This window comes from Micropterus salmoides, unplaced genomic scaffold (genome assembly GCF_014851395.1).
Source record: "Micropterus salmoides isolate LMB-PRFRI ecotype aquatic unplaced genomic scaffold, ASM1485139v1 Ms_hic_scaffold_13, whole genome shotgun sequence".
Lineage (NCBI taxonomy): Eukaryota > Metazoa > Chordata > Actinopteri > Centrarchiformes > Centrarchidae > Micropterus > Micropterus salmoides.
In genome coordinates, this window is record NW_024040374.1 from 23,430,179 (window position 1) to 23,454,388 (window position 24,210).

The 24,210-nt window shown below is 41.2% G+C and overlaps 2 protein-coding genes across 5 annotated transcripts; one reads left to right on the forward strand and one right to left on the reverse strand.

Annotated features, from left to right (window-relative positions):
* Window positions 1-610: 610 nt before the first annotated feature.
* On the reverse strand, window positions 611-6,554 carry ubxn6 (UBX domain protein 6). Of its 2 annotated transcripts, none has more exons than XM_038716316.1 (11): window positions 6,367-6,554; window positions 5,677-5,837; window positions 5,435-5,499; window positions 5,186-5,314; window positions 4,937-5,034; window positions 4,760-4,835; window positions 4,570-4,654; window positions 4,197-4,416; window positions 3,250-3,380; window positions 2,981-3,129; window positions 611-2,553 (listed from the first exon to the last, which is right to left on the reverse strand). In XM_038716316.1, exons 1-11 carry the CDS (start codon window positions 6,447-6,449, stop codon window positions 2,428-2,430), a joined length of 1,323 nt encoding a protein of 440 aa, XP_038572244.1. In that variant the 5' UTR covers window positions 6,450-6,554; the 3' UTR covers window positions 611-2,427. The 2 variants fall into 2 exon arrangements, with proteins under 2 accessions (XP_038572244.1, XP_038572245.1); XM_038716317.1 differs by lacking the exon at window positions 6,367-6,554 and adding an exon at window positions 6,123-6,354.
* A 5,595-nt stretch (window positions 6,555-12,149) lies between these two features.
* Window positions 12,150-23,021, forward strand: uap1 (UDP-N-acetylglucosamine pyrophosphorylase 1). 3 transcript variants are annotated; one of them, XM_038716319.1, is made up of 11 exons: window positions 12,150-12,266; window positions 13,257-13,561; window positions 14,776-14,980; window positions 15,596-15,771; window positions 15,871-16,043; window positions 18,114-18,307; window positions 18,448-18,588; window positions 20,644-20,832; window positions 21,114-21,155; window positions 22,144-22,210; window positions 22,328-22,420. In XM_038716319.1, exons 2-11 carry the CDS (start codon window positions 13,282-13,284, stop codon window positions 22,418-22,420), a joined length of 1,560 nt encoding a protein of 519 aa, XP_038572247.1. In that variant the 5' UTR covers window positions 12,150-12,266; window positions 13,257-13,281. The 3 variants fall into 3 exon arrangements, with proteins under 3 accessions (XP_038572247.1, XP_038572246.1, XP_038572248.1); XM_038716318.1 differs by lacking the exon at window positions 12,150-12,266 and having other exon boundaries at window positions 13,282-13,561; window positions 22,328-23,021; XM_038716320.1 differs by lacking the exons at window positions 12,150-12,266; window positions 21,114-21,155 and having other exon boundaries at window positions 13,282-13,561; window positions 22,328-23,021.
* The last annotated feature ends 1,189 nt before the right edge of the window (window positions 23,022-24,210 follow it).

Here is a 24,210-nt window from a genome sequence, read left to right on the forward strand (position 1 = left end):
CAGTAGTGTGTTTACTTGACAGAATGCTTCACACACATGAAGCTGCCATCACCACAATTCATGTGTGTTCCTGCTGATGTGTAGTTACAACAAACATGGCATTAAGCATTCAGATCTCAAAGTTGGTCCAATCAGACTGTAGAACCATCTTCCACTTTATTTATTAGTGGCACTTAATCACAGGTCTTACTGTAATCACAGGTAAACAAGCTGAATTATATCTGCTGTTGATTCACTGTTACGCAACAAAACATTAAACAGACGGGAGTGACCATCTTTAAAAGGCACTGTTTATTACAACTCTGGGCCAGTAATCTGTGTTTTGAGGTTTGAGGTGGAGGGGAAAATAAGTCTGCTACTTAAGTATTACATGTTCACATTTACAGTGTGAGACGTGCACTGAACTCTCAATGTTTAATTTGCTGGTTTGTTTTCAATAAATAATTATTTAACACAACTATGTCCCAACACAAGAATGCAAAACATTTCTCAGCTGAAGGAGCGTTTAGGAAATTGTAATGGTGCGTGCATGCATACGTACACGCGCACACACACTGTCATGTGTAGTAGTTGTAAAGCAGCTTAAACAGTGACTTGCCTCAAACAAAAGTTAAGATGCAGCACAAGCGATTTTTATTACAGGCAGGTTATATATTACAGAACACAACTCAGAAGGTCTGGACAGATCACAACTGCTCACGGATTCTTTTAATAAGGTTACAATGCTGCTAAAACATTTACATACTCCCAGTTAATACTTGTGGACAGGCTGAATGAGACAGCAGAGGAGTGCAGAAATGTTGCTTACAGCTGACTTGGCTTTACAAATGCTGGGGTTGTCCATCAGATTTTACACCTGACCTCAAATGACAACCCAGCAGTTACAATATGTTTTATTTTTGGTGTGCATCTATTAAGTGGAGACAATGATGTATATTGCAAAAAACAACAACCTTTTAAGATATCTATTTTTGTTCCTCGTGTGTACAACTCACCTGGAAATTTTTAGCAGTGAGAGGTAGGTAGGTTGTTGTCAACTTGACCAACCACAAGCAGGGGATCCTATAATTAGCTTTTTACAGATTTACCTGGCTTAGGTTCATGTACAGCTGAAACCACTACCAAAATAAATGTATTAACTTTCAATGGAAAAGGCGGACCTAAGACATTTAACACAATGTCGGTACATTTAAAGCTTCAGTCTTGTTTCCCAGCTGGATTTAGGGGGCTGGAAGGTGCTATGAATTGCCTTTTCATATCCTCCCACCATGTCTGAAATAGACCCTTTTTATCTCCAGGAAATGTAATTGATGCAGACAAATACAAGACTCAAAATTTATTTTAACGACCATTATTAAAACGAATTCATGCCTGCCTGCATGCCAGAACAACATGAAGCATTTGCAGTGAGCCTCTACAATTAAACTATTTATCACTTGAGTAGTGTGAACAAAACAATGTTTGAGTTGTTTTTTTTTTTTTACCATTTTACATTTAGAGCCCACTTTCTAATGAAAGTGTTTTATAAAAGTTTTAAATAATCCTCAAAATGTGCTTAAAACTGGTAAAATAAGAAAATATTTTGGTATTAGAATCTCCATCACATTATCAGCACGTGTCAATCTTCAGTGAAATTAACCAGAAAGAGAGGGGTGAAACAAATGTAATTATCGAAGCAACCAGAGAAGTTTGTTGTACAACTCCACGGAGTGCCGGGCCACTGCAGAGTAGAGGACACACGGCAGGCTAGACTCATCACACCAAATCAGACCGGACAACCACCAAAACACTGAACCAAACAAAAGCTAACTGCATTTCAAGTCAGTGCACAGACACCCTGCCGCTTTTAAAATTAGCTAGGTGCTGAGATATCCAATACAACAGTATCTGATCGGAGTTACATGGCTTCACTATTAACAGATTTTCTTCTACATGCCTGTACAGCCAAATGTGTACACTGTTAATCTGGTAAATGGACCGTTTACTTCAAAAAAGGGGGAGGAAGTGTTGACACAGTTAAAATGAGGTCTTTCGACATGCCACGTGACTTATACCTGACTGTTGGTTGCAGAGCACAGGGGACTGATGCCACAGTCTGTTCACTGCACAGCATGTACATTCAGGATGCAACAAAAACAATAAATAAACAATACTTGTCCCTTGCTTCCTTCCTTATGTTTGTTAGTAACACTTCCCTCAACACAATATGCTGCTGAGATCGTCTGTAGTGTGACATTATCCCCACGTTTAGAGAGAAGGGTGTGCTCAGCAAAACAAGCGCATTAGGGTGAAGTTGCCCCTTATCTGTCACTGCTACTGACTGACATTATAAAATAAACTTATCGCTAGTCATCTGTAAAAGGGGCAATTCCAACCCGGTAGCACTACAGAGGAGGGGAGGTAGCAGGGGGAGCTCAGAGTGTCTGCTCAGCTCAGGGTCCGAATGGTATCCAGCAGCTCTGGTTTGAGGAGGGAGGGGCTCTTTCCACCTGCAGCTGCAATATCTGCCTGCACAGCTGCATCCCAGGCAAATGTGAGCAGAGCTGCAGGGACCTGAAACATAGGCACAGTTTGTTTTAACAGTTTAATTATAACTGCAGAAATAAAGGATGACACCTTGGTTTGTGTGGGGACTGCAGCTCAACAACTTTAATTTTTAATATATTGGTTTGTTGTGTCATTAATATAGAAAAATAATGACAAAAACTTAAAAAACTGACCTAAAACATTCACTTTTATTTAAAAAAAAAAAAAGGACTGTGGATTCCTAAACAGCTGGGCAATGTAGTTTTTTTTATATAATATTGTTCAGACAAGCACAAACTCTGCCTTTGTTGGGGACTATTTTCAGCAGTGGATGAATACTCATTTGGTGCCCTAGTGTGCATTTAAAAACTAAAGTGTGTGTTTTCATGGTCACCCAGTTTAATAATGTAATGTAATAATAATAATGTGTAAAAAGGAAACAGTTTACACTCACCAAGTTACACTCTGCAAGAGCAACTTCTTCAGACTCTTGTAGTTTCTGACTTCCAGGTGCAATGAGCTCAAAGGGCTGCCAGCCATCCACCAAGGACTCCCGTACAAACCCGAACAGCACAGGCAGCCGGTCCCACGCATAAAAAGTTCCTGGAATCACACGTCATCTTTATTGACTTCCATTTCTATCAGGGCTTTCAACAAAGTTTTGTTTTGTTTCCTTGTTGACTCGTTTTGCACTGTGCTGATGTATTGACAGAAGAGGCTTACCTTGTAGCAGGTTTCCATCGGGCAGTCTGATCCTGAGCAGGGTGTAGTTGTATTTCCTTCTCTCCCTCTGCTCCTCTTTCTCCCTCATGGCCTTAGTGCGCAGCATGGCGTTCTTCTCCAACATCTCACTCCTGGGAAAAACACATAAGACATTGTAAATCATTGACTGCAGGTTCATGAAAATGAAGATGGACAAACATAAGACCAGGGAGGTGTGCCCGATGCATCCAGCGAGCACATAAGACAGGGAAAGGGTTGAAGGGATCCATTATCGTACATTATTGATGTGTGTGTTGAACGCTGTTAACAATCATGGTCAATTGCATCTGCTCTTTGTTAGGGAGAGGAGGGGGATGGCATGCAGCAAAGGGCCAGGGGTCTCATTTATAAACGGTGCGTATGTACAAAACAGGGCTGGAAACGTGCGTACGCCACTTCCCAAGCAAAGGTTGTGATCTTTAAAAAACAAACTTGACGGGAAAATGTGCGGTCCAGTAAGTAAACTCTGAACCATGCGTACACACATAAAGAGGAGAAATGAGAAATGGCGACTCGCATGGCAGAAGAATGAAACACTTTGAAATGAATAGGGCGACTATTGTGTAAATTAAATCGAAATATTACCTCTGAGTATTATAGGCTTAAAACCTTTCTGGATTTGAATGCAATATACATCAGTCAAATATTCAGCAATAATATAATATCTATTTTTCAATAGAAGTTCTGGACATAGTGAAAGTGTGACTGAAGACATGTGGTTGTTTTGCAAGAGTTGCTGCTTGTGCAAGATGTAATCGAAACAATGAATTAGCAGTGCATAATCACACTTAAAAAAAAGCAGATGTTAAGAATCCGATATAGAGCTTTACTCTCCCGCCCGGGCATCACTACCACAATCAGACAAATTGTTTTATTTTTTCTGTGTACAACATTTAGACATTTTGTACTTCTGCTGTTGCTCCTTCTTGAGGTCCTCCGCTGTCAGGTTGTAGAACTCCGGCGGCAGCTCAAAGCGTTGGGCGTTGGGAGAAGGTCTGAACGCCTGAGGCTGCCTGTCCAGCTGAGCTCGGACTGGCTCTCCTCTCTGGAGACGATCCCTCCGCTCCTTCATCAACTCCAGGTCATCGGGACTTTGCTCCGGTAACACCAGGAACTCCTCTTCCTCCTCTGATGTCCAGGAAAGGCAAGCACAAATCAAAATATGTTTTAACAACTGATGAATGTTAATGAGAGATCCGTGATAGATCATGGGAAATCCCCTGACACCAACACCCTGTTGATAAGGAACTTGTTCATGAACATGCATCAGGATTAATTTACCTTGACCTTCTACAGGAAACGTAACGCTAATGAAGCCCAAGGCCTGCAGGAACTCTCTGCTGCCCTCCACACAACGAACTTTCTCCTGAAATAAATCAAAAGAGGGAATGATACTAAAGAAATGCAAAAAGATGCCACACAATTGTCATTCAATATCATAAATGTTTGCGGGCCTGTGGTGCAAAATCACCTGGAACACCTTGTTGCTGAGTTTAATCCTCCTGTATTTCTCCTCTGTGGGATTCTTACATATATTGTCAACATACCTATTGACAAAATAAACAGGAAAGCACAAAGTCAGCCTTAGTTGGAAGATAACTTTACATCTGTCATTAGCATGATCGTCAGCCACTGCCATGTGTCTTACTTGCTCATGATGTCCACAGCAACCTTCACTTTCTCTCTGTCTTTGTTAAATGTGTGGACCATCATAACAGACGCCTCAACTGCATCCTCCTCAAACCGCTGACAGAAACAACAGTGCACACGTTTTACCACCAGTACTCAGTAAATAACATATTGTCATATTCAGATGAAATTGTTTTGTTGCTAAGCATTGCAAACACATTCTAATTGGAGCTTAAACAGCAAGAAGTGACAATATGTTCAGACGTACCATTAAAATGGCCTCTTTAATGTGTACTTCCCTCTCACTCTTAGTTAAAGTGGCTCCAGTTAGCGGACAGGTGAAATACACACCTGACACTGAGAGGCAGGCGGGATCTTTCACTGGCACTTTGGATCCCTGCAAAGAATTGTCATTCACAAATATTGTCAGACAAAATACCGACCACTGTGAGCCAAATAATCTTAATGTTTGTAATTTGTCTTAACCTAAAAAAAAAACAATCTCTGTAATACATACCTCTGCTGCAGCTGCCTTTTCTTTTTCAGCCAGTGCAGCCGCCTCTGCCTCTAGTTCTCTTTTAACTACAAGCAAACACAGAAAACTGGTGTCTTTCACATGTCAGCAGCTCATAAGCAATGAAAAACTAAATTGTGACTCTTTAATCAAGCCCTTACAGCAGTCTAAAGAACAGAAAACATTGCACTAGTGTTGTGATGTTATGTTTTTCTAAGCCAAAACCAGTCATCTGTCTGTCTCACCCTGGTTCCTGATGGCGTCCTGAGAGGTGTGGACCTTGGGCCGCTGATGCTGCTCAATCCGGGCCAGGGCTGCAGCTCCAGCCATCTGCGCTCCTTCGGTGGGAGCGTGGCGATTCTTCTTGGCAGTGGAGCTGCTCTGCACCACCTCGGGCTTGTTACGGCTTTTATGAAGGACAGAAAAAAAGCGAAGTGATGAGACATGTTGTGGCTCCACGTTGTCTCCGACCCCAAACAGCCACAATCTGCTTTATCGCGTAAGAAGTGTGCAGCTGAGCTAGCTAGGGTATTTCATATGCTAACGTAAAACGTCAGCGACACAGCTAACTTAGTATATTTTTACTGATAAGTTAGGTGGCTTAACAACTAGTTAAAGTCACTTTAGCTACTAAAACCATTGGCTAAATAACTTTAAGCTTCTTCAAGGATTAACTATTAACGTTAGCTACCTTGATTAGATGGCCGCCTTCCTCTGTGCTGAGAGATAACGTTATATAATCCAACTGCTAGCAGCGTAAAACAAACGCTACCTAACACACAGTGATCATCACTAACAAGCATTGTTTTACGACATACTAATAGCGACCCAATAATCAATAAAGCATCTAGCTATTTGCTAACTCGACGTTGCAAACGTTAGACAGCCAGCTGCGTGGCTAGCTCTGTAGCAGCTGAGAAAAGTTTGGTATTTGCCTGGCATCTTCAGTTAGTTTCTTTCCAGGTCCCGCAGATTTAAACTTGATGTCTTTCTTAATGTCATCGAAAAACTTCTTCATTTCGTTTAGCTGCCACCGGAAAGTTTGACCGCAGAACACAAACAGATGAGGAGCACCTGACGTGAGCTAAGCTTGGACAGGAGGAGGACCAAAACAAAACAGCTGACAGAAAACTGCTTCCGCCTCAAAAATGGTCGTGTCGCCCCCGTGTGGCTCAGTCCATCAAAAATATAAAATTCTAGCTGAGGAAGATTTGTGAACAGGTCGAATTTAAATAAACTGCTTCAGTAAAACATTGCTTATTCCAGGGTTGTCTGAGGGACTTCTTTAGTGGCTAACTAAATTTGACAAGGTTGCATTTATTCAGGAGAAATACCAGTGGCTCCTTTTTGAGTTGGTTGGATACAGTGCACTCTTTGCATAAGCATTGCAGAGAGAGAGATGAAGCAAGGTCCAAAGTGCACATGGCTCTTATTCATTGTAGACCATTTGGACTGACTGAACAGTTCTTAAAACATCTCACTGGTTATCAATACAATAATTTTTCAATTTTCTGCAAAAAAAGCAAAAATAAAACAACTTCACACAATCTGGTCTCTATAGCCTCTACAGGTTCTCATTCCTATTCAGAAGGTGAACAACAAATGTTATGTAGTATTTCAACCAATCTCGGTTCTTTCTTTCTTTCTTTCTTTCTAAACACAAATTTGTATGTTTTTTTTAAAACAGGCAACCTATGATTTCTATTCAACTGTCTGTTCATGACAGGACAACAGTTAAATTAGATTTATTTAATAAAAAAACATGTCAGGTATGATATTGTAACCCATACAAACTACATTTTTTCTCAGTAAGTAACCATATCCGTTAATTAATTAATATAATTTCTTAAACCCAATCCAGTTCGATCTATATTACTTCTTAACTCATTTTATACGAAGTGGGTTGAGTGGTTTTGAAAGATTATGTCTTCCTCATATGCCTCACAGTGGCTTGGTCTGCTGCCTACCTTTATCAGACCCTCAGCCACTTTATTTCTAAAAATCAATGTTTTTTTCCCCTCACCAACAGTGACATGAGATATCCACCTTGCGATCACCCTTCATATATTCTGACATACATCCTCAACTGCTGCATACCCAAAAGCACAGGTGGCCCATCTGAGCGTCAGGTGCCGCCAAGCTCGTCATTATACCCTGAACATCATCCGAGCCAAATCCAAACCATGAGATTTAAACATAAATCAACAGTCTAACCACAGCTCTGAATCGCTGTCCAAGGTTGAACTGCAGGTAAGCAAAGGATTGGTATTTTTATAATAAGTTAGTTTAACATTTAATCTTTTGGAAGTTTCACAGTGACCATCACAGTATATACACAGTGTAAATAGATTTATCTGAAAATGAAAATACATGTAATACATGGAGGCCTATATGAAAGTCCAACATTCATATAGGCCTTTCAGTAAATTTCATTTCAGTAAATTCTTTTGAAAATGTTTCCATTTCGTATGGAAACCACATAACTAATTTAACTTGCTTCAGCTGATGCCAAAATTATAAGATACAATTGACATTAAATGTTGGTAACTGAAATTTAGTGGCAAGAGGTAAACATCTTGATGTATAGACACAACCATAAGGAGCTGTTAATACAAAGACTTTTATTTTGGGACAGGCAGAGCAGTGATGAGATGAACAAAAATCAGGTTGTATGGATTCTGTGGTTGCTGTATTTTGTCTCCACGTGCATCATTCAGACGTGATCATCATTTGAACACAAACACACTTTTCAACGGGTTCACTCTGCGATTTCTTGAAAAAGACGACCTCCACCCACTGACGACCCACTAACAAGGAGCAAACCTGTTTCAGCATGGCAGATGTGAGATTCATTATTTGTTATAACACGTTGTTTTTCTATGTATTTTACCTTTGAGATGTTCAGAACCCTCAACATTCACGGATGCATTTCTATTATACTTTCTATTATAATAACATCGTCAGGTTTAACTCATCTGATCTGACAGACATTTGACAACATTTGTGTACCTTACACATTCATTTGTAAAGACAAATGAATGTGTAAGGTACACCAGGTCTAAACAATGGGGGAAAAAAAGATTAACATTGTATCTGAATATATGAATTTTCCCCCTTTTTCAAAATGATTTTTCTCATCAGAATAATTTAGAATAACCTAATCTTTAATAAGCATTGATATTTGCACAGACCAGTACAAACATTATTTTATTTGACACTGTAGTTTAAAAATATATATAGCATCAAAATAAATGTTGCAAATTGAAGTCCAGTCTAAGGTATTTTTATAACTATGGTACTGTTACTAATGTACCGTTACACTGACATGATCAATGCAAGTTGTCAATAATCAGACCATCCAGCACATAAAATGTTTTTCTTTGCTTTCTTTCACGCAAAGTGTAAAGAATAAAATGTAATAAAACAGTTATCTATATTACAGAATAGTGATTAAAGTTTTCCTTGCTCCTACTGAGGTCAAAAGTGATGATCTGTATCAGTATTAGATGTATTCGTGTAAACCGTGATAACACGTTCAGACTCTATGGTTTTATCTAGTAAGTAACATAACTTTTTCAAAATATATAAACCTAAAGGAAGTTAAATGTTTTTGGACTGTGGTTATGATCGTTTCAATTTAAACATCTCGGTACTTTTTCCAGAAAGTCATTATAGTAAAACTGATGGTGTGTTCGCGTGATATGTTTAAAGGTTGGGTTTGTTTCTGTTTTCAGATCACTCAGCGCTACACTTGGACCACCGTCGTCGAGGCAAACCCCAACCGGCCCGGCAGCCCGAGGTTAATCCTGTGAAAGATCCCAGCACCAGCCCTCTCCGGCAGCTCCTCCCCTACCTCCTTCTCCAACAGATTTTCCCCTGACTCAGCCAGTAGCACGTCTCCAAGCTTCTCTTTTAGCTCCTCTTCCAGCTCCTCCTCTTCCTCCAGCTCCTGCTCCTGCTCTTCATGTGTCTCCTCCTCTCGCTCTTCCTCTAACTCATCCTGTAGCCCTCCTAGATTCTCCCCCAGCTCCTCTCCTCCTAGCAGAGGACCAGAGGATGAACTTTGAAGGTGCTTAATGATCAGAACAAGATCATCCTCAGAATGCTGCCAATAGCGAGCTCCCCTGAATAACCCAGCGAGGTTTGGACATGGAGCCCCCCTGAGAGTCCTCAGACTGCCATCAAGCCTCATCTGACAGCTGGCCCTGAACTGAAGTGGGAGAGGAACCTGCGGGCCCTCATGGGGAGGCAGGCAGCGTGGCAGCATGGGAGGTAAGAGAGCTGCTGGAGCTCCTGCAGGTGACGCAGAGGGAAGCGCTCTTTTAACAATTAATTGATTACATTTGATCTGAAATTTGTCTAAATTTGTCTGATCTGATGTGATTTGATGTGTGGATTTTATTTGAATTAACTTTATGTGATTTGTTTGATCTGATCTGATCAGATTTGATTTTAATTGATTTTAAGTGATTTCATCTGGTCGGATTTGATTTGAATTACTTTGATCTGATATGACATGAGTGTGCTTATTAGCTCACTACAGGAATGATTAAATATTCCCCCAAATTTTACTCTGATTTCTGGTCCGTAAACATAAAATAGTATGTCACCTGGAAAAATCTCAAACAGCAGGTGAGACTTTTTGCATTGGATTCTGTTGTTCGGTTGTATTCCTTTTGAATTTTTCAGCTCGAACTTTGAGTGACTCCAGGACTGAACAGAAGAACCCAGAGGACACTGATAGTAGACAAGAGACGAGAGACACCCAAAAGTGAAACATAGGTGAGGGAACAGGCCCACAAAGAAAAAACAAGATGAAAACAATGAAGACAAATCGCACTATGAGTAAAGAGATAAAGAAAAACCCTTAATGAGACCTGAAACTAATGAACCCAGAGATAATGCGCAGCCCAAAATGAGAGAAGGAACTTATACAATATACAATATTGGCCCTATGGATACTGTACAGTGTGTTTACAGACTAAATATTTAATAAATATAGCTGAGAAAATGCAGTGATGTATCTCAGAATTATCTAAAGGTGTATCCATGTTTTTTTCATTCAGACCTGTCTTTGGGAGGTTCCAAGCCCTACAGGATGTGACCGAGATGAGCAGCAGCTCCAGGATGAGGAAAGAAATGAGAAACAAACCAGGATCAGAACATTAGACGACCAACACACAGTAATCTAAAGATTAAAAATGTATGTTTACATGAGTGTGTACAATGATACTGTTACATGAGAAAAATATTATTTATCTTTATGTCAGAATTGATGTGAAATTTAATCTGTTTTTACTTTTCCTTCAGGGCTGTCTCCAAGATTCTCAATTATTAAAATCGACACGATCAAACTGTGTATCTTTTACACAGTTTGATCGTGCCTCATTAAAAAAATCAAACAAGAAGAATTGTCTCTGTTTGGTTTTAAGGCATTTTCCTTTCATGTTAGATGTTCCTTCCATCCATCGTCAACCGCTTATCCTGCGTACAGGGTCGCGGGGGCATTTTAGATGTTGAAAAATCTAATTGTAGAGAAAAATTAAACCTTAAAAAAAACCCAACCCTTTCAGAGCCATTGGCCGTACTCATAAATATAAACCAACATAATAATTTAATACACAAATGCTGCATACCGTTGTATAAAAAGACTAAGCTATTTGCTGCAGTGATAACAGCGACAGCAGAGATCATGATATTCTCTAGTGGGCACAGTTACAACTCTGTCTCCACCAGTCTGAACCATCAGATGTCTTCCCTCCACATATCCCCTCTTCAGTTTATCAGGCCAGCTGGCCAGGTGGATTCAGACACATTCATTATGCACCCAGAGTTTCCATGTTGTTTGAGAGTATGTGAAAATCTCACAGCAGGTTTCTCATGGTCAGAGAATATATAAGTGAATGAGGCAGTACATCTTAGCTTTATGCAGAAACAGTGTTTAACAGATTATTAATGTAGGGATATATAAGAGAGGAAGAAAATTATATTATGCAAACACAATGTAATTGAACAGTGACTTATGAATAAAAACAATAGCTTAATTCAAGGCAATAACAACAAATTCAATTTGGAAGAGGATTTTAACTTCAGTCAAAATGTTAAAATCCAACTTTCAGACATGTATCTCATGCATTTTATAGCTTTTTTGTCTTGTCTCTTTTTGACTTCACAGAGGTAACTGTCCAAATGAGTAAGAAGATATCTCTAAATTGGCTTTTTGTTGAGACGTTTTTCTGACAAAAATAATCTAAAGATTTATAATAAATTAAAATTGTGAATAGGCAGTAGAATAACATATCAACATGCGTGTGTGTGTGTGTGTGTGTGTGTGTGTTTAATATACAATCTTAATCTCAGAAGTAACCAATAGCTCTCAAACAAATAGTAGCCTAGCCTATATAAATAGGAGTGGACTAAAAAGTACAATGTTACATTTTGAAAGGAAGTACAAGATCAAATAGCAAAAAACGGAAATACTCAAGTGAAATACATGTATCAGAAAACTAAATGTACTTAGTTACTCTCCGCCTCTGTACATTGACATTTAGCTTCTCTGACAAGCATTTTTCCAAATCTTTAAGGATTTCTCGGTGTGTGGTGGACAGCCACACTTCTTCCTGACATTCGGAGGATGTTATTATTTACGAGGTGCACTTGAATGCAGCACCGCACACACACATACACACACACGCACACGGCGCCGCAGCCACTGCCACGTCAAACGTGACGTAGCAGGAGGTGTAGTCCGGGTGGGAAGCGTCTCAACCAGTACAAGAAACCTCACAACGACCGGCTTTAATGGTCTTAAACCCGAGAGAGGCACTTGTTACAGGTAAGAGTTTAATATTTCATTCATATTATGTGTTATGTTGTCACCGAGGTAACGGGCTCCACCACAGTCCAGCCTGATTGCTGCTGCTAGTACCTGCTGGGCTCTGGAGCTGCTGTCACTCGTGTGCTGCTCCCGCTGAAGACAGCGGCTAAACACAAGTGATTAATGCATATAGCTTGTATAGCAAACGCGCTTATTGTGAATAGCGGAGCTTAGGAACGGTGAACTTTTCATTTTATTACACCAAAACCGAGTTTCTCTCTGCTACGAGTTCAGTGAGGCATAACGTTACCTGCTGTGTTTTGGTGAGAGTTGCCTTGACACAGCCTCCTGGAAACATAAAGTTTGAAAGCATTATGAGGACAGTAAAAAACGTTAGACCACGATTATGTCTAACTATTAGCTATTAGTTTAAAGCAGATGTATTGTTGGTGTATGTTGCTGTAGCCCTCAGCATCTCTTTCAGCAGTGGTACGATGATTTCCTGGTACAGCAGGCTGCTCATCTTGGGTGTAAAGTAATTAAACATTCCAGTAATTAAAAGCTTTACCTTTAGTTTCAGTGCGTAGAAGATGTATATTTCCTGCTCCTTTACTGGTTGTGCTAGTTTTTCTGGCTGTGACAGCTAAGATTATGGAAATACTTATGTCTTGAGTCCAATTTTCACCAGAATAGCCCTACCCACCCAACACATTTTTGACCAGCCACCAACCAAATATTATTATTTCCCTACATTATGGCAGGTATGTAACTCTGCTAGGGAACACTACAGTCCTTTCATTATGACTTTTTTTTTTGCTTAAACACAATCAAATACAAATCAAATCAAATTATCACAATTAGCCATAATAACCCAGGAGATGTAATATGTGTGTAATTGTAGAATGCAACTCCTCTTCATGACCTTATAATTTTCACGTCCCGAAATATGGACTGAGGTCATGAGGACATGACAGCCCTGTTCTTCCCATTTCTTCATCTGTGTTTCAGTGTGGCAGAGTTAATCAAAGGCATCATGGACCCAAATGCTAGCGGACTAGCCCAGAGGTTGGCTGAAGCCGAGCAGTGTCACCTCCTGCGATTCTGGAATGAGCTGAGCCCTGCGGAGCAGGCCGACTTGACCCAAGACCTGCAGGGGATGGACTTTCAGGAGATGAACGGATTCTTCAAGAACGCAATGCAGGTATCCAGCAACAAACACGAGAAGCTGGACAACCACATAGAGCCGTTGCCCCGGGAGGTGCTGGGGAGTGTGACGAGGGACAGGGAGAGTCTTAAAGACTGGGAGCTAACAGGTGAGCTCCCTCAAAATATTTTCTGCCCCCAGGAAGTCATACAGCTACTGCATTTGCTATAAGAAAACAAAGAGGATGTTTTTGGCAATAAATGTAATAGTAATAATAATGCATTACATTTATGTAGCGCTTTATCATTGATACTCAAAGTACTTCAGAGTGAAGTGTGGAGACTCCACCAAAGATGTTATCACAATGTCATATGTCATACAGTAGGAGAGAACGTGTTTAATTACTAGTTGTTAAGCAAGACTTTCTAGTTAATGCAGGAAGGAACGGTCCTCTAGAGAGACTGAAGCCAAGCACTGAAGTCTTGTTGTTGAGCAACTTTCAAATACGAAGTGATGGCCCACAGGTGAGAGAGAGGAGAGATCTCTTAGTATCAGACTGGGAAGCCTAAAGGGGATTAAAACATCACATGGTACCTCAGGTGCTTTGATGTTGAGATGGGAGAGTGGGTGTCCTGATAATTTGTGTTGCTGGTACTTTAGGCCAACACAAGATTAGCTTTTCACATTGAGCAGCATCAGAATCGTGCTCTTTGCTTGCTGTGTGGTTGTCTAAACTCACAAAATATTCAAACTACGCCCAGTCTCCTGCGTATATTTGAAATATGAGTAAGTCAGCTTGCGTTGTTCGTTGTACTTTTGGCAATCACCCTAGCAGTGGGGGTCTGACCATTTAGCGAGTGTGTTGAGTTTTTTCCTGCGGGACGATGACAAAGGAGGCGGGCAGCAGAGAACATCTGGTTTTGATCTGGGCCTGATGTAAATAGAGTTGCTGCCTGACCCTTATTCATGAGGTCACTCTGCTCTGTCAGGACCAAATCAGGGCGTGTGTGTGTGTGTGTGTGTGTGTGTGTGTGTGTGTGTGTGTGTGTGTGTGTGTGTGTGTGTGTGTGTGTGTGTGTGTGTGTGTGTGTGTGTGTGGGTTTTGGAGAGTAGTCAAAGTCTAGCAGGCCCGCCCAGTCCACTGATATAAAACTTGTCTTTTGGCGCTTGTAATTAAAAAACATATTGCACATCAAGTCACGTAGCAGCAGTCTATGTTAGATAAGCTGGAGCAGTCATAAAGCAGTGAACCATCATAAAGGTAATCAAAGACTCAGGCAAGTTATTGGATTTCGCTTCAGGGCTAATTTATTATGTCACATAGACAAAGTCCTGTAGAACTAGTCATAAAAATTAAAACTTTCATGCTCTCTGCCCTTTCAGGTCTGCGCTGCATCTCTCAGAGTAAAGTAGCTGTCCTGCTGCTGGCTGGGGGCCAGGGAACCAGACTGGGGGTCTCTTACCCCAAAGGCATGTATGACGTGGGCCTGCCGTCCCACAAAACCCTCTTTCAGATCCAGGGTGAACGCATACTGAAGCTGCAACAGCTGGCTGAGCAGCGGCACAAAATCAAGTGCTGTATTCCCTGGTAAGACCTCATGTGGTGTAGGAAGACATGACTGAGGCATTTAGTTAGGGTGCCTGTCAGTAGAATTGCTGCTTTATTTGAAAACAAAAAACAGATCTAAGCTACCACAAACTGTCTCTCTATTCGTAATGACAGCTGAAACCGCGATCAGCTGGATCAGATCACTTAACAGCATCAAAGGAAATTCACTCAAAGAAGTAGTCTTACTGGAAAAGGATTACTTCCCTGTCGAGAAGATCCATGTTAAATTTGAACGATAGAGATACCAGGAAGTCAGTGGAGTGCATAACATCTACCTAACACTGTAGTTAGGGATTAACAGTTACTGTAGATTATATAGCATAGAAATGGCGTAAACTGTCATACTTTATATTCCTTTGGCTGACATTGGCTTTGTTTTATGTTTTTTGTGAGTAGTCACTGAAGAAATGTTCAACAGCATTTAAAAAAAACAAACAAAAAAAACATTTCTGTTTACTTGGAAGGGTTTTCCTAGGTGTGTGTCCCCTCTTGCCTCAGCTACCCATTTCACACCTGTCGTATAAATGATTTAAAATAGAGAGGAAAACAAGAAATGCATAAAGCAATGCTAAGTTCCTTCTGTGTTGCCTTCAGGTACATCATGACCAGCGGCAGGACAATGGAGTCCACCAAGGACTTCTTCTCAAAAAATAACTATTTTGGCTTGGACAAGAACAACATCATCTTCTTTCAGCAGGGCATGCTGCCAGCCATGGACTACACTGGCAAGATCATCCTGGAGAACAAGGGGAAGGTCTCCATGGCGCCTGGTGAGCCCTCTCAGGATTTGTGCCTTTTGCCTCCCTTCACAGGGTTGCCAAGTGGAGTTTTGTGTGTTTCAAACGAGTGTGTCTGTGTTTGTGTTTCAGATGGTAACGGGGGTCTTTACAGAGCACTGGGGAACCAGGGCATCATGGATGACATGGAGAGGAGAGGGGTTGGCTTCATCCAGGTGTATTGCGTAGATAACATCCTGGTCAAAGTGGCAGACCCTGCCTTTGTTGGTTTCTGTGTGCAGAAGGGAGCGGACTGTGGAGCTAAGGTTGGTCACACCTCCTGCCTCTTTTTTTCTGATTCAGCATCTCTGCAGCACTTTTTAAGGATTTCTCAAGACGAATTATCATATAGTATAATTAGGTATGGTATTAGGAGGTTGTGGTCGGAAACTTTTTAATTTTAAAGAACTTAATGTTGTGGTTTCTTTTTCAAGAATCAGCCCATCGATAGTTTAACTATCACTTTTCTCGTCAGCTGGATGCTCCACAACTCACCACTGGGTGGTGATACAGGCCGCTTTGTCTCCTCCTGTAGTCTTCTTCAGCAATCAATTGAATTCAGCTTTCTAGGAAATTTGAGGCTTGAGCCCAGAATCTTCCTTCACTTTTCATCTTGGTCTCAGACAACATGAGTGTGATGTGGCCACTTTTCCCTAAAAATGGTCTTTGGACAGAGTGTACTTTACTCACTGGTAAATACACCATGTTCATGATAAATTTTCTTTTTTTCTAGTTTGGCTAGTAGTTTTTATCAGTGCAGCCAACACACTGTACATGAAATCAGTAGTTGGGAGGCACCTCACAGAACAGGTCCATCAGTTTGAGATAAGTTTAGAAAGAAGTTCCACTGGCAAAGGTAGTTTAGTCAGTTTTGTCCTTTTGGTTACACTGCCCTGCCTATATATTTAATTCATCAAGAAAGACACTACAAAACACACATTATATACAGTCTATTAAGGGACAACAATTCCCTTAAATCTTTTGGAGCCAGACAGAAATTTTAGACCATCAAAATGGTTTAACTGATGTACTGTACTGTAGTGATTAAACATATAGGTATTAGCCCCCTGCTATTTGATTGGACCGCCCGTGCTGAGCGGTAGGGATCTGCGAGGGCATGACATGCATGTCTGAGTGGCGTGCTCTCCCACCAAAGATCTCTGACGAGAACCTAAATGTGAGAGCAAATGGAGGAAAAAAATACAGTAATTATTGCAACAAACAAAACTGCACTGGGTGAAGCTGGAAGTGACTTTCTGGTTGTGCTGATTGGCCTGTTGCAGTGGATATCAGCTGGGTCTCCCACTCTAAAGTGGTCTGAGTAGTTGTTGGGAAGGTCAGCAACAATAGGCGATCTAAATAACAGTAAAAAGCAGGACGAGCCGGAGCTGGAAACTGATGCTTTTGACTGAGAACTTGATGAGTGATGATAGTGCATAAGCAGCAGGAGTTGTTCTCAAAGTCTAAATGCAGTATGTCGTTGCGGTCCAACATCTCCTGCTTGGGCAACAGGATATGATCTTAGATTTGTTCATAGATTTTTAACTAAGCGTTGCTGCCAGGTCCTCCTAATTTAATTTTGACAAAATGTTACCTGCCATGGCAACTTCGTCAAAACAGAGAGTCACGTTTTCATGACTAAGTTCATTTGATCAGTGTTTCATCCACTTGCTTTCACATGTAAATGAGGTCATGTTCGTTAGGTATCCAGAGTGTGAAGCTCTTGTTGTCCTCGGCATGTTATTTCTCTGCAGTACCACAATGAAATACTGTTTGTATTTGCCAGCTAACACAGAATAGGCTGAAATATTTAACTGTGTGGAACTTAAGATCGTCCTGACCCTGCTCCTGTTTGACATTATGAGTTGTGCAGTGGAGCAGAGATGGAAGGATCAGATCAGAGCAGAGTCCCACCCTCCCACCATAAATTACTAAGCTCCGCTGCAGTTCATGTGGCTTCACCACCGCCCCTAACCCCTCACTCCACCCTGTTCACCAACCCCCTCATCAGGACTCACTCTGTCATTAGCAACCAATGCATGGGGAGAGGGTTTTTTTCATTTAGTGCAGACTTTAACTTGATGGAATACACTTATTTGAATGTCAACCTTACCTAAACGTTTGGCCTTTTTTTACTCCTGTCTCTGCTATTTTGCCCACTTTCTTTCAAAGAGCAAAAATCCCATTTTTATAAATTTATTCACCAGCTATAATGTACTTCATCTCTGCCATTAATACAGAAGGTGTGATGAAAGGGGAACATCAGGGAATGTTTTTATGTTGTTTTGTTGTGTATTTTTTAATATAAAATACATGCTGTTTGACATCATTTCCAGGTGGTGGAGAAAACCAATCCGACAGAGGCGGTGGGTGTGGTCTGCAAGGTGGATGGGCGTTATCAGGTGGTGGAGTACAGCGAGATCACCCTCGCAACTGCTGAGAAGCGCAGCGCTGATGGCCGACTGATGTTCAATGCAGCTAACTTGGCCATTCACTTCTTTACCTTCTCCTTCCTCAGAGATGTAGTACAGTAAGACTAATGCACACTGAACAGATGCACACTTTCTTTAGGCTTTCAAGCTGAAAAAAATGTTTTTCAGCAGTTAGACTTCATTATAGTTAATGTGCAGCAATTTTTTTTTTCTTTTTTCTTTTCCGTTTATATATCAGGAAGTACGAGCCACAGCTGCAGCATCACGTGGCCCAGAAGAAGATCCCATATGTGGATTCAGAGGGTCAGCTAATCAAACCTGACAAACCAAATGGGATTAAAATGGAAAAGTTCGTCTTTGACATCTTCCAGTTCGCCAAGTGAGTTATAGAGCGTTTCTTTCCACAGAGGGCACAGAGTGCGTGACAGCGTCAGCAGACGGCTTCTCACCTCAAACTAAAAGGCCTTAAAGTCTACAATGAATATCTTATGCTCCCTTTGAGAGGTGGCTGGAGTGCGTATCTGGCAGGCCTTCAGGCCAGGGGTTTGACTGGTCCTTGATCTGTCCTTCCATGCATGAACCAACCCCTTTTTCCAGTCCCCATCCCCGTCTACCAGCCCCAGTCCTACCATTGCTCCAAAGTCTGGTCCAGCAGACTGAGCCTGCCAAGCGCTCTGCAGGAGGATGGAGGTTTATGAGCTGTTCACTCGTTCCACCTCCTCCAGTGTTGCGTGACATCAGCTTTGAGTCACGCCGCTACTAATAGAACTATATATCTAATGAAAGGATTCCTGTAATAATTGACTGACGGAAAAACACTGCAGTCATGTCCAGCTTCCTTCGAGGTTTATTCGCTGTATTTCAAAGTAAAAAGGATGAGAAATAGCTTTTTGTGTCGCTGAGGAGATGGATTACAGTTGTGCCCGGGCTGGCAGACTGGCAGCTTTAGCAGAATCCAGATGGTCTGACTCACTTTGCAGCCAGATTTCCGACTTTTCTCTGTTCTTTCTCTGTACTGTTTGGTCAAGGTTCTCATAAAGTCTGATGCCGTATATTATGTACATCTTAGTCAAAAGGCATTGCACATTTGGTTGCTATGCACCAGCCAACTGCTGATAATGCACATTTAATTTGCTTCCACCATGTAATGCATTATTTTTGACTCTTTATTTTGTGACAGAGCACTTGGCCTGATTAGTTTGGATAAAGCCTCCAGGAACAGCGCTGATGTGTGAGGTGATTTTGGCACAGTGGCCACACTCGATATTGTAGGATCACACGAAGCACCCTGACTTTCCCCCGTACACACTCATTACAAAAAGAACAAACAACCTGAAATGACTGTGAAAGGATTTATGATCAGAATTTGATCTATTTGGAAATTCTGAATAAGTTTTTAGTTGTATGATCCCTGTATGCAACTTTGAGGAATGAATAAGATGCCATCTTGGAACATAGTATCCAGCTTTCTTCATGCAGCCACACTACAGCTCAATTAATTGTTTGTCCAAGGCTGTTGTTTCGTGAATACCTGGAAGATAACACAATGAATTCTTATTCTTAATTATCCATATTTTTATGATAACCTGTTAATTGTGTGTATTTGGTGCCAGTTAGAGGTTTAACTATTTGTTAACTTTTTTTAGCCAGGGGGTATTTCACCAAGGACAGTGCTCTTATTTCAGGGACAGTGTGTTCACACCAAACTGGGCACCTGAAAGCTGCCCAGTTTGGCTGCCATTGGTGCAGTTAGGGATTAAATGTCTTGCTCAATGGTACCTCAGTGAAAGAAGAAAAACAGCCCTTTTTTAAGCTGCGCTGCATTTTTGAGATAACTAATGGGTTTTTAGGGGGTTTATTTAGGTTATGAAGTGGAAGGACTTTTTTACCTAAAAGGGAAAGAATATAAAATCTTTCAGTTTATATAAAAAAGAAAAAAATCAGCAAATTTGGGAGTTACTGGACAGTGACAAGATGCTGTACCATCTGACCGATTAAGACAGAGAGGGAGTCAGATACAGAGCAAGCTAGGGCAGCAGCAAACAATTTTTCTAGAATAATCTGTTCATTATTTTTTCAAATAATTAATATATTATAGAGCCCAAAGGTGACGTCTTCACAATGCTAGTTTTGTTTGACCATTAGAACAAAACTGAAACGTACTTGAATTACAATGATACAAAACACAGAAAAGCTGCAAATCCTCGCATTTGAGAAAGTGGAAGAGGAGAATGTTTAGCATTTACGCTGGATAGTTGATGATAAACTGATTTATCAGAATTATTTTGGATTAATTTTCTGGATGTCGACTGATTGTTTCATTTTTAAAGCAAGGCTGGGTTATGGTATGATGGCTTGCCATAAAGACTCTGTGCTGTTGTTTACATTATGGTATGTTTGCCTGTGTGCTGACATGCTGCTGTGTGTCCATCAGGACATTTGTTGTGTACGAGGTGCTGCGAGAGGACGAGTTCTCCCCGCTGAAGAATGCAGACAGTCAGGACGGAAAGGACACGCCCACCACAGCCAGACACGCCCTCATGTCCCTCCACCACCGCTGGGTGCTCAACGCTGGGGGCCACTTCATCGACGAGAATGGTAGACGTGTGCCTGCCATACCCAGGTAACCACAGCCAGCCCGCTAAAACACTGCATCGTGCATGTCATGTCACCTCACATGAAACACACACACAAACACACACACACATCATGTTTGGCATGAACACAGACGGGTTCCTCGTGGTCATTCCTACCTTCCCAACACTCCCCACACTTTGTGTACAAATTACATGCATCTGTTATTTTCTTTGTGTTATAGACATCATATTCTTTTAGCCTCACACTCTCACTCCCCCCTCTCTCATGCTTGGTCTTGCTCCTGTGTGTCCCATGCAATGTTTCCAGAGACGGAGCAGCAGGCAGTGTCACAGATGATGGCAACAGAAAGTAATTATTATCCCCCTGCAGTACAGAGTGCATGGTGATGGGGTTTTGGCTTTCTTTCCCTCTCGCTCAGACGTGTTAGCACTATATAACATTACTTCTGACCCTTGACGTCCCCTTTCCTTCGTTGCCACTGAAAATTGGAACACAAGCCAGTCGGCAGCTATTTTTCTGTCAGTTGTGATGAAGGAAATGACAGCAAGGATCAGTTTAGACAAGCGAAAGCGCAGTCCTCTTAGCGTCCTGGTCAGATGATGTGCAGTCATAATGACCTGCTGACAGACCATTTTCCCCTCAGATGGTTGCTACTAATGCACATAATGTATTGCATGCTGGGTGATGGGCACCAGTTACACTTTCAGTGACAGTTCTGCAATAGATGATGAACCTGTTGATTTGTGTGTGAAACAACAAGGCCAGCCGCTCATTGCTTTGCCTTTGAGTTTAAATCCACCTGCTTGTTTTTATGAATTAAAACGAGCATGCGCTTTAATAACATTCATGGTGCCCGTGAATGTTATTCAGGCTCTTTTTAAAAGGGTGTGCTTTTTTTCCTCAATCATTCAGCTTTTCCTTCATTCACATGAAATAGCTGGGCAGCTGCTCAGAAAACACTTGAAGGACCTGATGTGTGATTGTTGTCTGTATCTAGAAAAAACAAGTTGAGTGGTGGCAACGTGGTGGAAAGTTCCTCCAGTTTTTCAGAAGCACTCGGAGGAGATAACGCCACGTTACCTGCCATTCATCTGTTTTCTTCTAGAGGACGTCTGTCCTGGGTCAGACTAATTAACTGGTCGCGTTTGAGAATGATGAAGCTCTGATTGTCTGCCTTTGAACTCTAATCACAAGCTGCGGTAGAAGAACAGCTGTAGCGAGGATGGGCATCAGCTTCTCTCAACAACAGTCCCTCTGCCTTTTCATAAGAGAGTCACTCATTCTGTTTCATGTTTTTCTTCTCATCCTCACTGAATTTGTTCCTTTTCCAACGCAGCCTGAAGGATGGAACAGACCTGCCAATCAAATGTGAGATCTCCCCACTGGTGTCCTACGGGGGAGAGGTAAGGAGGCAAGGCACACTGTATTAAATGGTAACTCCAGATGTTACTCTGTCGCTTGAAATAAACAATCCGTACACCCACTAACAATGTCCCGATGGTGTCGTTTACTTCTTTAAGGGTCTTGAAGAGTTGGTGAAAGGACGTGAGTTTCATCCAACCCTGATCATCGACGAGCATGGGGTCCACGAGCAGGTGAAGAACGGAGTTTAGACAATGAAGGCGAGAGATGGAGACAGAGGGACAACCCAAAGACAAACCTACCTTTTGTCTCTCAACGTTAGCGGGGAGAAACTGTGATGTCATTGTGTGCAATAACAGATGTTGTGTGCATGTGTTCATGAAAGAGCCTGTCTATCAAAAACTAAATGAACTGGAGAAAATGTTTAGTTTAGCAGCAAATTTTACTTTGCTTTGTATGTTGATGTCATACCTGGTTCATATTTGAAGAAGAGAACTTGAACACAGCATGAGATGAAGGATAAAACCCCTGTCACACTGACTGAATGAAGCAGTCTTCTGGTGCATCTATTTATTTTCAAACTTATTTTTATATTTACTGATAGATGCTCTATGGGTGGGAATTGCTATCTACTCATTTTACCTGGTGATTTTTATACAACATTTAACAGATGAAATTATCAGAAAGATGTTTCTTACTAGCATGTAATCAAGGTATATGGGCTGTGGGGGGTATTTATAATATCTGCTGCTTTTCTGCTTGTAGTCATTGAAGATTAGATATCACTCAGCTTTAAGAGATGCTATGATTTCTATAATCTTTATTAAAGAAATGTCCTACTTGGAAAACCTAGTGAATGTATTGTCTTTGTGTGTGTGTGTGTATCTGCTGTGCAGTGTGTTGTTGCTGCATTTGTAGGCACAAACATTTGCCTTTAAGAAATAAGTATTAGGGAGTGTTCAGCAAACAATATGTGTGAGTTTCACAGGCCTTGTGTCTGCAGGGTGTGTTTTTTGCATTATAGCTCCTTGTCTTGAATCAGAGTTTCCAGCACATGGTTTATGTTTAAGCTGGGCCGGAGCATGCATCGCTGCTGCAGCTACTCAGGAAATATTCTTTGTGGCTCCTTTTTGACTCATTTTCTTTCTTGCTCTCCAGCTTCATAACTGCATTATGATGTAAATAAACTCCAGTTTGTGATAACTGAAGCCACAGAAATAACTGCAGTATGGGTACTTCAGCAGAAAAACTCTGTGATGGTACCCTGGTCTTTGTACACATTTTATGTACTTTGAAAGATCTGATTAAATCTGAAAATGAACAGAGAGCTTCTGTTCAGTGTCTAATGAGTCCACATTTATGGTAGCAGCTCTGTGAAGCTGTACTTGAAGCTAACTGCTATCACTAGCATTGTACATACTCACTGTAACAATGCTAACATGCTTATGTTTAATAGGTACAATTCTTACCATGTTCACCATCTTATTGTGAGCAGGCTAAAATTTGTCTATTAGCACTAAACACAAAGTGCAGCTTATGCAGGCATTTCTAACTTGATAATGGCACCAAAGTTATCACAAGTCATCCTGGGGGAAACAAGATATTTAACTCAGTCCACAAATGTCAGCCTCAGATGCGAGAGGAACAGTCAAGGGATCACAAGTCAAGAGGTTTCATCCTCTGGGGACCATGAATAGCTGTACAAAAATTCATAGCAATCCATTCAATAGGAGGGAACAATATTTCAGTCTGGACCAAAGTGGTGAACCAACAGACCAACAATGCCATTCCTAGAGGGCCAACGTGCCTAAAAATGTGTAAAAGTAGCTGAAGAAAATCTCCATAAAAGTAGACAATAAAACCCGTACATTCCAATGTATTCTTTCCAACCAAGTCACTGCACTGCAGGATAGCATGGCTTCCTCATCAAGAAACACTACAGGTCAAAAAAAGTCACAGCGTCTGAATGAAACCTTCACGTGTCAAAATAAACCGTTTAGTTACTTTGGTCCAATGGTTCACGGGCCACATCAGCACCAAA

Bases quoted from the DNA above. Each gene is read 5' to 3' on its own strand.
- uap1 (XM_038716319.1), top strand. From the start codon at position 13,282: ATGGACCCAAATGCTAGCGGACTAGCCCAGAGGTTGGCTGAAGCCGAG. The intron at 18,589-20,643 runs GTGAGTTATAGA...TGTGTCCATCAG, and splicing joins GACATCTTCCAGTTCGCCAA to GACATTTGTTGTGTACGAGG. The intron at 20,833-21,113 runs GTAACCACAGCC...CAATGTTTCCAG, and splicing joins CGTGTGCCTGCCATACCCAG to AGACGGAGCAGCAGGCAGTG.
- ubxn6 (XM_038716316.1), bottom strand. From the start codon at position 6,449: ATGAAGAAGTTTTTCGATGACATTAAGAAAGACATCAAGTTTAAATCT. The intron at 4,655-4,759 runs GTGATTTTGCAC...GATTTATTTCAG, and splicing joins TCAGCAACAAGGTGTTCCAG to GAGAAAGTTCGTTGTGTGGA. The intron at 2,554-2,980 runs GTGAGTGTAAAC...CCTATGTTTCAG, and splicing joins CTCTTGCAGAGTGTAACTTG to GTCCCTGCAGCTCTGCTCAC.